This window comes from Schistocerca nitens, chromosome 11 (genome assembly GCF_023898315.1).
Source record: "Schistocerca nitens isolate TAMUIC-IGC-003100 chromosome 11, iqSchNite1.1, whole genome shotgun sequence".
Taxonomy (NCBI): domain Eukaryota; kingdom Metazoa; phylum Arthropoda; class Insecta; order Orthoptera; family Acrididae; genus Schistocerca; species Schistocerca nitens.
The window spans coordinates 102,612,631-102,627,783 of NC_064624.1; the positions used below are offsets into that span (position 1 = coordinate 102,612,631).

The 15,153-nt window shown below is 42.7% G+C and overlaps 1 protein-coding gene across 1 annotated transcript in view; it reads right to left on the reverse strand.

Moving 5' to 3' along the window:
• LOC126213313 (serine/threonine-protein kinase Pink1, mitochondrial) overlaps positions 1-15,153 on the reverse strand; it is an 84,549-nt gene that overhangs the window by 35,083 nt on the left and 34,313 nt on the right. Inside the window, exons 4-5 of the mRNA XM_049940998.1 lie at positions 9,428-9,607; positions 5,180-5,302 (exon numbers count right to left, since the gene is read on the reverse strand). Of these exons, the coding sequence (XP_049796955.1) occupies positions 5,180-5,302; positions 9,428-9,607 (303 nt within the window). The remainder of the gene's footprint in view (positions 1-5,179; positions 5,303-9,427; positions 9,608-15,153) is intronic.

Sequence of the window (15,153 nt, forward strand, 5' to 3'; positions counted from 1 at the left end):
AGAAACAACAGCAGACACCAAGCATAAATAGGCTATATTGGGGTTTGCTGAAAAACATATGCCATGGACTTCAAAATGGGGTAGAGTGAGCTTCAGCGACAAGTAGCAGTATAATTTAGACGGGCCAGATGGATTTCAATATTGTTGGCACGATCTGAGAACAGAGCAGCAGAAATTTTGGTGTTGGAAGTTACGATCTAGACAGCCTCCTGCCTCCCTGCGGCAGAGGATCGGGACGAAGTGAGAGCACGATCTAACTCCCTCATAGTAAAGGCAGCATTGTAGTGCTCACGATTCTGGGAAGAGAAGGATATTGCCCGAGCCACCTCCACTCGAGGAAAGTAGGGTAATAGTGGGAATACCTCAAAATTTCCGCAAAAAGGCGGCTCGAGGTGTTGGAGATAGCAATAAGGTCCACGATGACATCGTCTGCTACTGTCAGGCTGGAAATTGGGGAACGGATCTCGGTCCCAGAGAGCCGTCCGAGGTTGGCCCACACGACAGAGGAGGGAGTGGAACTGTTAAAAGAACTAGTGAATGAAATCCAGCTAGCTTCTTTTGCTATCTCAAATAACACGACACTGTGAACACATCTGTTTACAACGAATGCAGTTTGCCATCGTAGGATGACGGTTAAAAACGCAGAGAGCACATCTCCGCGTGTGAATTGCGTTGCAGCACGCCTCGGTCCACCGTGCGACCGGGACACGGCGTGGTAAAGAGGAAGTGCGGGGAGTTGAACGTTCTGCAGCAGTAAGGATAACATTTATAAGGTAGTCCACCTGGTCATCACAACTAGGAAAATTGTGTTAGTAGGTGGTCACCAGGGAGGAGTAAAACCACCAGTCAGCATTAGTAAGCTGCCATTTGGGTATACACGCAGGTGGGGATCACCAAACAGATAGAACACGGGAAATGGCCGCTCGGATATGTGTCGGAGACGATGGGCAAGCTGGGCAGTGCAGGAGGATACATCCAAATGGGAACAGGTGTGCGAGGAGTCGGAAAGGAGTGTGGGTGCTCCTGAGTTAAGGTATCTCCAAGTTGATTAAGAATGTCAGGAGAAGGCACTTCTCTGACAGGTTCTGGGAGAACCCCAAAGGGGACGGTAAGCATTAAAGTCACCGAGCAGCAGGAACGGGCGAGGCAGCTGCCCGATAAGCTGGAGGAAGCCTGCCCCGGTGACATCGAATTATGGAGGGACATAAATGGTACAAAGGAGAATGTTAGGCGAGGAAGGAAAAGGCAAACTGCAACAGCTCGAAGACGAGTACTCGGAGAGAGGGGTCGACTACGAACGTCATACCGTACGAGCAGCACGGTTCCCCCTCGAGATTGAATGCCGGCCTCAGGGAGAAAGTGAAAACGGAACGGAAAGAAATCCAAATGCTCAAAGCGGTCGTGAGGACACAATTTTGTTTCCTGAAGGCAGAGTACAAGGGGATGCTGCAATTCTAAAAGCAGTCACAAATCCTCCGTCGGATACACGGCTACTAACATCCCGTCGGAGGAGAGTCACGACGAGGAAAAAATGAAGAGGTGTCTCCGCAGTGGCTGCCGAGTGCCAGCCTGCGAAGCCTTGCTGCTACAGGGACCACAGGCAGGAGGATCCAGCTCTGTGGGGTCAACAGAAGCACCAGCACAGAAAAACGGTCAAGTCGGCGAAGGAGAAGACCGTTTGACTTTGTTGGACACTTTTGAACCCTTCCGGTTAGCAGAGGAAGACTCAGGTGTTGGCTGGAGGGATGTAGGAAGTCTTCACAGGAGTACTCCTGTCCTTTATTGCCTGCCAGTTGGGTCATTGGTGACTTCGCCCCTCAAGGCGGGAGTTTGATGGCTCGTTGCACAGCCGGATGAGGGGAGGGTGATGCTACCTCGACACTGGGTGATTTCACAACCGCAGGGCTGAATTTGAGGCCGCACGTCTGTGTGGCCACGTCCTTCACGGAGCGAGATGTGTAGCAAGAACAGTACTGTAAGTGCCAGACGGTAGAATGCAGGGTTTGCAACTAGCCGACTAGCCGATAACTTGCGAGCTACCGGGTAAGGAAGGTTTTCTTTTACCCAGATCTCCTGGACAGCCCGCTGTAATGGATCTGGGAGATGTGTTATTTTCTACCGGATTTGTCGATACCAAATCTAATGAGGGAGGTTGTAAATGTTTTCTTATATTTTTGTCAGAATATTTTTTTTTGTGAATTGTAATTTGCCTTATTTTATGCTAATTTGCTTATATGTTTGAGAGTGACAGCATATTGATTAATATTAGTAGATGTGACGAAGAATATCAAATAGACTGGTTACAAGTGGAAGCTTGTGTGTTGTGTGAAATGTCTGACACTGGAGTTGTCTTTGACCGTAGTCAGTCAGCAGTGAACTTTCGGTGCGTGTGACAGTGAAACAATGTGCAGGTCGTCGGAAAAATGAATTATGTTACTACTTTTTTTATATAAACATCAAGAAGGAACCACATTCGAAGAAATGGTATTTGAAGCACCAAAAATGAGGCAAACACATTGAACCAGGTCATTTCTGCAGCCGACAAAACAGCATTGTAGAATCGTACTTTCACTAGATGACTGAAGCCAACACAAAAAGACAAATATCATCGTGTAAACATTTCACGGAAAAGTGAGTACTGTAACGAAATATGCTAAATTCAAGTATATAAAAATAGTGAGCATATTTCACCGCTCATTGAGATACGCGGGACTATCTCGAGAGGCAGCGACACGGTCGGCATTGCAGTCGACACAGAGGGGGAAGGAGGTGAACAATCGTCCTCGTGCGCATCCCTACCTCAGGTTACACATTTGGCCATGTGTCGACAAGACATTCTGGTGTGGTTGAAATGAGGACGCTGGTAGCAGAGCATCGGGGTCGGAATGTACTTTCGGACTGTGATAACTTCGTAGTCTGCTTTGACCTCGGACGGGAGCACCATTCTATTAAAGGTGAGAAAAAGACTGCTTGTGGGCACTAAGGAGGAATCCACCTTTTTCATCAGCCGATCGACGGCAATGACACCCGCTCAGAGGTGTATATTTGGATTTCATCCTCCGTCAGACTGTCAAGCTGCCCGGTGTAAATAACACCGCGGAAAGAATTCAGAGTTCTCCGGGTCTCGACACGAACAGGATAGCCGAGGAGACGCGAAGGAGCGAGCGTTGTGCTCGAGAATCAGAAGTAGTCTCCAAAAGCGAAGCACCAATCTGTAAACGAGAGCAGGATTTCACAGGGCCAGCAACTGCATCAATGCCTTTCTGAATAATAAACGGATGTACCATTGTGAAGGACTGACCGTTTTCAGTACGTGAAACCACAGGAAACTGTGGTGCAGCTCAAAGGGCCCGAATTTTTAGCACCATTTCGTTTCGCAGACGTCGCTCGTGAAGACGATCGGCTCGGCGAGAAAATTTCCCGCGATTGCCAGCATCTGCGATGGCACGCTCCTTCCAACTGGGGGTCCCTTCACTAGACGGTACACCCACCTTAGGTGATCATTCACACCTCAGGTCACACCTCCCGAACACCCGACAGGGGGACGAATCGGCAATTTGGAAGATAGCAGCTCAGGCAATTACCCCTCCCTGGGCCCGGCCTCTACTAGGGGGTACATGCAAACGCTACCTGTCGTGTTACCCAGCCACCTGTTAAGCGTCAGACGCGTGGACCGGTCTTCGAGGGCACACAGGGAGGAAGAACGAAAAGAGGAACATCAAACACTGGTGCAGAGGAAGGATAGGAGAAGGTAAACAAAGAGTGGAAAAGGGAACGAAGAACAGTGGCGAGACTGTTCTTATGTCAGCGACAGACAGTGCGGAACATTCCCAATAACACCCCAGATGTGTTCCCCGAGAGAGGGGAAGAAGAATAGCAAGAGGATAGGCACGCAGCACGGAAGGGAATAGACGCTGCAAAGGATGGGGCCCCGTGGCAGCCGAGCACGAACCCGTCAGAGAGTGGCGAGCCCCCTGGGGGAGATTGTTGTTTGATCAGGCAGCAGATTTCTAGGAGGATGGTATTCAAAAGCTAACTGCCTTATATTGCTGGGAATTGTGCAGAAGAATAGATTGAAAGTACACGCTTGCACGGAAAAATAAAACTGCTGAAAAAAGTATACTCGCTTTATCTTCATATCTAAATGTTACTTACTTAACACCTTGTATATCAAACAAATGTGCCAGTAACATTTTAAAAGTGGCTAGCCTTTGGGGTCCGAAATTTTCCTAAGTGGCTAGACATCTAGATTTTAATGATGGTACCAGTTCTGCTCGTTTCTGCGAGAGCTTCGAAGGTGCACATCAAAAATTGAACAGATATGTAAAACAGGTAACTGAGGTATAAAGACTCTTAAAATAATAACTTCCTGCCATAAATTTAATGCCAAGATCCACACTAACATTGCAAAATAATACATCACCATCAACCTGCTCCCCTCCCCCCAAAACCAAAAAGAAATCACCCAGGAATGTGGTCATAAGCACTTCCTTAAAATTTTGTTTATGTCATGAAGTGTTTAAAATGCCCACTGTCCACAGTAATACACTTTTTCAGTCACTGGTTCTGGATGAACTGAAGACATATCTTTGATATTGCTGCAAATGTTGTAAGAATAAGGTATTTTAAATCCTCATGTCACTGAAACCTGTGCAGACTTCATCTTTGAGTTTACCTCCCAGAGAACAAAGTCCAGTGATGTCACATCAGGCATACGCGCAGGCCAATTGACGACGCTTTCACATCCTATTCGGCAACCGGGAAAGAGCCGATTGAGTAATAGGCCGAGCACACATCTCGCTAGTACCACCCACAACTATGTATTTCAAGTGGTACTTTCTCTAGTAGAACTCTAGCATTTCAGTACAAATTGTGTGTACCTTCACTGTGTGAAGACTGATCACATTATCTCCAATACCACAACAAATGTTCTCATTCCACTGCCACACAGTATCGTTTATCCAGTATTTGACTTTAATACTCTTTAGTGATTAACATTCACTCACCAATTACACAAAAAGGCAGACTTTTATGGATAAGCTGAGGCACTTTCTTTGTTAGTGGAATGTTAGAAACATTAGGAATAGTGGATTAGCTATTTCTGGTGACGAAAGAGTTTAATCCACGAGATAATTTAGTTTGCCTGCACATTTTTAGCAATTCCACTATGGCAACACACCTGTGTGCTACTCCGTGGCGAGTCATGTGCGTGACGGCTTCCAGGAGCTGGGTCAGCAGCAGCGTCGCCTCCCTCACTGACGGGCTGTGCTGCTCCAGATACTGCTTCATGCTCGTGTCGTACCTGCAACACGAGAAGGTCTCTCTTTGTACATTTGCTCACCATTCTATTAATTTTCAGCACCGGCATCTGCGTTCAGCAGGGGGAAGCCTTCACAATGCGCCCATTACGAGGGCAGTCCAATAAGTTCTCGTGCCTGAAACAGATATCGTCACAAAAGTGGGTCGGTGTTACCATGTGCGGCATTTGTTTTACCTTGCTGTAATAACAGTGAGAATGTACAATAACAATGACGATTCATAAGTTAGTCTGGATTTAGCTGTCCTTTCAGTTAAGGATGTAGGTTTCAAAGAGGTGAGAAAGTTCAGTATCGGTATCAGTGGGGAGGGGGGGGGGGGGGGGAGTGTGAATTTCTAAGGGTTCTGCTGAGGTCATCAGTCCCTAATTAATGATTCATTTCTTTTCTCTCTAATGAGAAAACAGATAATGAACTAAAACACTAAAACTGGACAGGTGATGACAGGACTTGTGCACTGAGGGTTCCGTGCAAACTTAATTACATATGTACACAGTTCATCCATTCCAGGAATCAAGGATTTTGACAAATTTTGTCTGCTAACAACTTTGACACTGGCAAGATATTGGTTCCAAGGATATCGAGACTTTTAAGAAAGTTCTAATTTCATGTCTGAAGTTGGATAACAAATGACAAAGGAAATATTTTTTTCATATATTATAATTACAAATTAACGATTTTAGGATTTTTTTCTTTGGTCATATTGTAAAACCCTCCAGCTTGCCAAATTACACGATTCTAGGTCAACCGGAAGTACCCTGAGGTTTTGATGACTGAGTTTGCAATAATCAAAACATATTACACAAAGGGCTGCATCTTTTGGTAGCATTCACTTAGAAACTAATGTTTATTAAACCACCAAGGAACCATAGAGCTTTGTATGTGATATACATTTCAACTTTATACATTTGCCCATTCCAGAGAAAATGGGGCCTTAATAGACGGATCAACAGTCAGTCTCGGGAGTGGGAGGTGGGGAATCGTGCGATACAATGGCAAACTAATGATTTCTTGGCTCTGAGCACTATGGGACTTAACATCTGTGGTCATCAGTCCCCTAGAACTTAGAACTACTTAAATCTAACCAACCTAAGGACATCACACACATCCATGCCTGAGGCAGGATTCGAACCTGCAACCGTAGCGGTCGCGCGGTTCCAGACTGAAGCGCCTAGAACCGCTCGGCCACTGCGGGCGGCAATGATTTCTTGACTTATTCCTTTGGATACTGTGAAATATTGCTTCTTGCCAAATTTCATCATTCTAGGTCATCGGAGAGTACCTGCATGTTTTAACGACACTTCACAAGTATCAAAATATGTGACATAACTGGATGTATCTTGTGACTGCATTGACTTAGAAACTGACATTTATTCTACTGCCACAGGACCATAGACCTTAGTATGTTACATATTTTAACTTTATACACCTACCTGTTCCACGGTTCTGAACAGTCAGATGAACAGATGGGCAGACAGACAGACAACAAAGCACCCCTACAAGGGTTCCATTTTTACCGACTGAGTTACGGAACACTACAAATGGAAATTTGATGCTGTTAATGGTGACCCTTCACATCAGTAACAACAATTAGATATTATTTCTATGACTTTAAACAAGGCTACACATTCGTTCCTGACATGGCTACAGATCCATTTTTGATGAGGATTGCCTGGGATGCCCGGTAGTTGCAGTTTTGGAAAAAGTGCACACAATTCTTATCAACTGTGAAACAAAAGTGTATGAAGTCGCTGCGGCCACAGTTGTGTTTACGGAGACATAAGACGAAATTTTCACAGTAAGCTGGTGGAAGACGAGCTGTTACCTTGAAGGGTACTGTATTTACTCGAATCTAAGCCGCACTCTAATCTAAGCCACACCTGAAAAATGAGACTCGAAATCGAGGAAAAAATTTTTTGCCGAATCTAAGCCGCACCTGAAATTTGAGACTCGAAATTCAAAGGGAGAGAAACGTTTTAGGCCGCACCTCCAAATCGAAACAAAGTTGGTCCATTGTAACATGAGGCACAATTTAGGTAGAATGAATGACGATACAGCTACAGTAGTTTGGTTCGAGTCGTAAGCTTAGCAGTTAAGCTTTACCAGGTAGCCATTGCTATGCGTCAGGCGCTCCGTCCGTATTTATGTGTGTACCCTTCCTTTTTCACATGCTTCGTCTGGTTTGAATTGATTGCTTATTTTTCTTTGATCTGATAAGTGCCGTTCTCTTTGTTATAGGTCTTCACGTCACTCTAAGCTGAAAATGCATTGTTTGTCGCACTCTGATCATGAGTGTTTACGGCCTGTAGGCCGCTCGCGGCATGGCTTGCTTTTGTGCATGCTACCACCGCCTAAAAAAAAGTGGAATCATCTCATTAGCGAGCGAAACAATGGCAAGAGACTGCTATTTGTTGTTACTTACACTGCCGCTTTCTTTGATGATAATGATCAACAAGACCCAAATAATAGACTGTGTATGATAGAAGATGTCCTGAACGAGAGTTTAGCGAAAATTTTTCTCTGACTGAAAATCTTCGCAGACGCCTCTTTAGTCATCTTAGATTTAAAAATGTAGTCAATTGCAGTGCTTCATTTCTGACTGTATCACTATTAAGCATAAGAATAATACAAATATAAACATGATATGATATGTATATGCTTCCGCATTTGCTGTTGCCTCACTAGTTTCGTAGTTTATTAGGCTGACAGGATTTAAATGAGATAGCAGCAAACACGAAAGAATACATGGCAAAATGTTTATATTCATATTATTCTTATGGTGAAGAGAATACTGGATGTGATTCACAATTCATAAAAGTTCCTATTAGCAACCTTCACTTCTCACAGGTAGGAAAATATTCAGAACGTAGAGTTGGCCATATTGACAAACATCCCAAACAGTCTTGCCAGTCGGATTTTCGTAGTAAATTGAAATGCTGCTACATTCGAAGATGAACAATACAGAATTTGTATTTACTTCGTTGGATAATGTATGAAAATACAGTGGGCGAAACTTGGGGCGAAGAAAAAAGCTCGTCTTCCAACTTTTTTTAAAAATTTATTTACTGACTCTGAGGTTTTGGCTCCAGTATTTATCTTTGTGCCTGCAAAGCATGCCTGTGTAGCGCTACATATATTCGACGGTAGAAGTTAGTTGTGGCGGCACCTACCAACATTTTTCAGAACTTTTGCTTACTTTGCACTCTATTCTAAGCCGCAGGTGGCTTTTTTGATTAGAAAAACCGGAAAAAAAGTGCAGCTTAGATTCGAGTAAATATGGTATTGTAACTGTCAATCTGGAAGCTGTTTCTGAAGCAACTTCAGTAAGACCCGAAGGACTCTGCATGGTTGTTGCTGTCAGTGAGACGTGAATTCCTCCACATAGTACAGAAATCAAACACCAATCAAAAGCAGTGGGTTGCTTCTGTTACAAAGGCTGATCATTGTTATGCAGGGGGCATGGCACTCTAGACTTTGTAGACAAAAGCAAGGGTTTTCTGACTGAATTCATGGAATACGGATCCACAGTTACACCTGATGCACAAAATTCTCACCAAACAATGCCATTCAAACTAGACAGCACAGTTAACAATTGTCTAGGATAGTCCTCTGGTACAGTCTCCCCCTGCATCCTACAGTCTTCACATCACAACAAGCATCTAATGTCTCTCCTCGTACACGAAGCAGCAGCTCGGATCTGACAGCATGAAGACAATGAAGATCTCGAGACTGCTGTTGTCAATTGCTTCAATCCTCAGTGAAAACTGACGTTTGATGACACTGAAGTGCTATCCAAATATTGTCATTGAAGGCAAAGGGTTATTGTTAAGAGCATCCAACTTCCCATCCATCATCCAATTTCCCATTTCTCTCCTCACACCTTTACCCATTCAAAAGCAAGAAAGGGAATCACTAATCAAATTTTCCGTTATCATTGCACTCGCTTCTTCAAACCCTCTGTGTACGAGTTCGATTAGTGTTTCACTTCTTTACTGCTGGCTGGGAATACACATGAAATGAAAGAAATTGGATCTCTCTACTTCTCAAATACACCTTGTAATAATAGCATCATAAACTACCTCACGCTGCTGACTTTTAATTCATCCACTTACCTTTTCATAAGCAAGAACAAACTCATGTTCCTTCCCGAACCCTCCGGATTTAGCCTCGATGGGAGGGCATCGGGATACATAGCCAGTGAGCCGGGTAGAAATGGTACACGGTCTGCAAATAGCCCCAGGATTTCCACAATGTTCGGATGTGGAGGTAGGCGACGTACACGGCTGGCCAACCTAAACGACAGCAAGCAAATTGGCATATTTCACACTTACACCTTACTGGAATTACAAGAAGGTGACGGAAATGTGAGAGACTAATAACAACACAACAATAGCAAAATTCTTTCTGGAATTCCAATTGTTTTCAAGTACACTCTCCTTACACCTTAATTAGCTTCTCACAATATTATGGACTTACTCAACAAAAGTGAAGATCTCCAAGTACCTAGGTTTACAGTCGAGTACAGCGCACATTTTAATTTCCAAAATATTTCGACAACTTCCTCGAGGTGTATACACGGACAAGGAAAAAAAATTCCCGGATACCCCGTTTGAAAAAAAAAAAAAAAACACTTTTTCCGTGCTAAGTGACAGTAGGTTTTCTTTAGATTTTTCCCTCGGAACTGTAAAACTTAACTTATCAGTCCTTTTAATGGTTAATGTTTTATACACTGGCATAGAACTAACACCCCCCCCCCCAAATAAATAAATAAAATTATAAAAGATTTAAATAATGGAGGGGGGGGGGGGGGGGAAGTTTTGGAAAGACCTTTGATGCGCAGCATATTTTCGTATTACGAAAGTATAAATTCGAATTCCACCAAACACAGCATGTTGGTTTCCGGAGTGCTGAAATTGAGATTGCGATGTCCTTTTGTAAGCCAGTCATATCTCATGCCACGTGATCTCATCAACCAATTATAGCAGATATTCAGTAGCAAGATCACTGCTACATAGCGCAAACACACAAAGAGGAAAAGTTAATGGTTTACATTAATATACATAGTATGACTATATGAAAAGCTAAGCTTTCACATATAATATTGGTCTCGAAGATTAATAAGCTTCAAGAGAACCTAAGCTTTCACATGTAATACTGATCTTTTTTTTTTGTGCATGTGTTATACTTTAAGATACATCACACAAATGTGCCAGTAAATTTAAAATGATGCCATAAATGTCTGGTCTTCCTGGCTCGAAATTCTCATAAGTGGCTTGTCCTCAAAGTGTTCAGTTTTAAAGGCTCCGTGATTTAAGAAACTCATCCCACTTTCTCACACTTAACATAATTCATCTTGCGTAAAAAGAAATTTACTTTGAAAGTAACACTTTTCGAACCACCGTTCATTATACTATCGCGAGACTGTTAGAAATAGGTTCAAAATTTAACAGTTGCCAAAGAGCGCCGGAAAACTGACATTATTGCGCTGGTGCAGCTGCAGTGGTGTAGAAAGCCCGCACGTTCGTACGTATAAAGCACTAATAAAGCTTACATTATGCAATATAAGAAACAGGTCATCAAAGGATACTCCAAGAGCATCGGAATTTCGTAAACCATACTAAAATGCATAATTTGGCTCGAAGTGCATATTGTCTTTTTTTCCAGATTCACAATGAAGTAGGTCTCATCTGACATTAAGTTTTTCAGTGTAGTTTTTGGGATGTAAATTTTCTTGGAGTACCAGTACTGTACTATCTCATATTTGGTTCTTTATTATGGCATAATGCCATACATGGCAGAGGATGAAAATGTGCATTTGAAATTCAGCGAACAGTTGGGGCTAGCCAAAACTGTGGAATGAAACACTTCATTTAAGAGAAATTGATTGCTTCAGTGGAAAGATTAATAAAGCCAAATTTCTTTAGCAAACTGACAAAAATAACTTCATTGTTGTGCAAGGCAATTAATGCTTGACTGCTAGTAACTTGGAAATAAAATAAAATCAGAAAACTGAAACTAATAATATATTTTTGCCCTCCGTAATTATGTGAATGTATTTTAATTCGCTTGATAGCTCCCGGCCACAGAAATCCAATTTGTTTTCATTTGACGTGGGAGCTGTAAACGAAGAGGAAACAGCAAAATTACTTAACGCAAACACGAGTCATGTGGAGTCTAACCCCTCTTCCACTACAACTCTGCGCATGTGCGAAACTGACAGCCAGGGCTCGCGAGAAATTTTTTTTCGTTAGCATCTGGCTGCTTGCTGCTACTGCCGATACAGCTAACAGCCACACTTCAAGTAGCAGGAAGCGGGAGAAGGTACTGCTCATTAGCGAGTCAACTGTGCATGCGCATCAGCCCATTGGCAACTGGTCAAACAAACCGAACGTACACAGTTGTGACGCCATACTCATAGAAAGCAGTTTATTGTTACGACATATTACACAGTCTTCGCCCTAAGGTCTTTGACATATTTTTGCTGTTTGCAGACGCTTGTGCGTGCACGGTGTTTTGTTGTTGTTAATGGTGCATTTCCTTTGCCACTACTAAAGTTTTATTTTTTTCCTCTCATTTATATTTTATTGCTGCAGTACTATTCTCAAGTAGCAGGATACAGTAACATTCTTTGCTAGAGAATCAATTCTTACCAGTCAACATTACAAAAATTTAACTGAAAGCTAAAACAGTGAAAAATTCCCAGAATTCTGGAAAATTCCCCGTTTTCTCCCGGATGAAAAAATTCTCGGGTTTTTCCCGGGTTTCTCGCTTGACCCAGGTCGTATACACCATGTTCCTTCACTGAAAACTGAGAATGAAGTGCTTAAATCAAAAAGGGTGCAAGACAGGGGTGTATGTTTTGCCCTGCTGTTCAATCTATATATAAGAAGCTATGATGGAAATAAAAGAAAGGTTCAAGAATGGGACTAAAATTCAGCATGAAAAGATATAAATGAAAAGATTCAATGACAACATTGCTACCTTCAGTGAAAGTGAAGAAGAATTACAGATGAACTCAATGGATTGAACAGTCTGATGACAGAAAATATGCATCGACAGTACACTGAAGAAAGACAAGAAATAATGAAGAGTAGCAGAAGTGAGATTAGCAGCAAACTTAAATTCAAAATTGGGGGCCATAGAGTAGATGAAGTTAAGGAATTCTGCTGCTTTGGAAGCAGAATAACACACGATAGATGAAGCAAGGAGGACATAAAAAGCATATAAGCATAGGCAAAGAGGGCATTTTTAGCCAAAGTAAGTCTGCTAGTATGAAACACTGGCCTCAGTATGAGGAAGCAGTTTCTGGGAATGCATGTTTGGATCACAGCATTGTACAGTAGTGAATCATGGGCTGTGAGAGAACCAGAAAATGAAAATCAAAGTATTTGAGATGGGGTGCTATAGATGGGTGAAAATTAGGTGGACTGACGAGAGAAATAATACGGTGGTTCTCTACAGAACTGACAAAGAAAGGAGAACTTCTGTAAAGTTTGGAAAGTAGGAGACGAGTTACTGGCAGAAGTAAAGCTGTGAGTACCGGGCGTGAGTCGTGCTTCGGTAGCTCAGATGGTAGAGCACTTGCCCGTGAAAGGCAAAGGTCCCGAGTTCGAGTCTCGGTCGGGCACACAGTTTTAATCTGCCAGGAAGTTTCATATCAGCGCACACTCCGGTGCAGAGTGAAAATCTCTTTCTGGAAAGAAAGGAACATACGGAAAACACTGACAAGGTGAAGGGGCAGGACGAAAGTACACTTTTTAACCTTTCCGTGGGCAATTTTTATAGCAAGTCAACAGAGGTGGTTTTTTTTTTATTCTTGTACAGTATTAGAACTGTGATCAAATGACTATGCTAATTTTTTTATATCTTTATGTATGTGATTTAGGACCCAAAGCAATGGTGATATGTGCTTTTACCACAGCCCATTTATGAGTAGTTAAACCCAGGTGTAAGTATTTCCCATTTGCAGACATTAAACAATGTGTTCTGACTTCACATGTGAAAACAGTAATGATCTCACGAGAAGTGGATACCGACTGTTTTAGAAGTTTTTATACGCCGGGTACAGCCTGCTACCACTAGATGTCAGGCACATCCAGAGGTGTAAGACATATTCTAATAAATATAGTAAAACCACTATGTATGCTGCTCAAATTCCACAAAAGAAATATTTTCCCATGTCTGCTGGAGAAACTACTTTGGTGGTAAGCATACTTCCCAACTTCCCATGGCCCTAAAAACTATATTTCACAACAATCACAAACTGTAACATAGACAACATACTAAAACAGATGCCAAGAGCTTACATAAGTGGTGCAATGCATTCCAATAAATGCAGTAATGAAATACGATTACGGGTAAGTATAATCGCCAGGGCTGGCGACAGGATTAAGACACTGGAATACAGCCCATGGTACTATAGTGTTCTCCAGAAGGTAAAACTGTAGGGGAAGACAGAGCTTAGAATACATCCAACAAATAAACAGGTGACAAACTGCCTATTGGCTTCTGTCTCGGGTTCTTCGGCCGACGTTCATCTAATGATTTTTCTGACGTTTCGCCAGCACAAGTGGCTGGCATTGTCAAAGCTTCACCCTCCATTGCCGGTGGTGAACTGGAGGGTGAAGCTTTGACAATGCTAGCCACTCGTGCTGGCGAAACGTCAGAAAAATCATTAGATGAACGTTGGCCGAAGAACCCGAGACAGAAGCCAATAGGCAGTTTGTCAACAAGTGGCCACGAAAGCCTTAACAATTTTGAAATAAACAGGTGTTACTCTAAGATCAAGAGGTTGACACGAGAGAGGAATTTGTGGCAGCCCGTGTCAAATCAGTCAGAAGACTGATGAGCAGGCAGGGGAAAAGGAGGGGAAAGGGGGGGGGGGGAGTAAGGCCAAGAGGGAGGAGCAGCACCTGTGGAGCACTGGGAGTCGCTGCAGTTTTGTGTCAAAACTGGTACAGAACAAATCATTATTACAGGGTGAATATGCCCCGGATTTTCCATGGTTAAAAATACTCTTTTTTCCCCAGGTGAAAGTACATTGTTACACATTAAGTGACAACATGCTTTCTCTCAGAACTGTAAAACTTATCAATCCTTTGAATGGTAAATGTTTTCTATACTGACGTAGAGTTACCTGAAACCTAGAAAAACAATCAACGCATTTGGAAACATCTTAGATATGCGGTGTCATCTACACTGCATATTTTCATATTATTGTTGTTGTGGTCTTCAGTCCTGAGAATGGTTTGATGCAGCTCTCCACACTACTCTATCCTGTGCAAGCTTCTTCATATCCCAGTACTTACTGAAACCTACATCCTTCTGAATCTGCTTAGTGTATTCATCTCTTGGTCTCCCTCTACGATTTTTACCCCTCACGCTGCCCTCCAGTACTAAATTGGTGATCCCTTGATGCCTCAGAACATGTCCTACCAACTGGTTCCTCCTCCTTGTCAAGTATTGCCTCAAACTCCTCTTCTCCCCAATCCTATTCAGTACCTCATCATTAGTTATGTGATCTACCCATCTAAACTTCAGCATTCTTCTGTAGCACCACATTTCGAAACCTTCTATTCTCTTCTTGTCCAAACTATTTATCGTCCATGTTTCACTTCCATACATGCCTGCACTCCATACAAATACTTTCAGGAACGACTTCCTGACACAAATCTATACTCGATGTTAACAAATTTCTCTTCTTCAGAAACGATTTCCTTGCCATTGCCAGTCTACATTTTATATCCTCTCTACATCGACCATCATCAGTTATTTTGCTCTCCAAACAGCAAAACTCCTTTACTACTTTAAGCGTCTCATTTCCTAATCTAATTCCCCC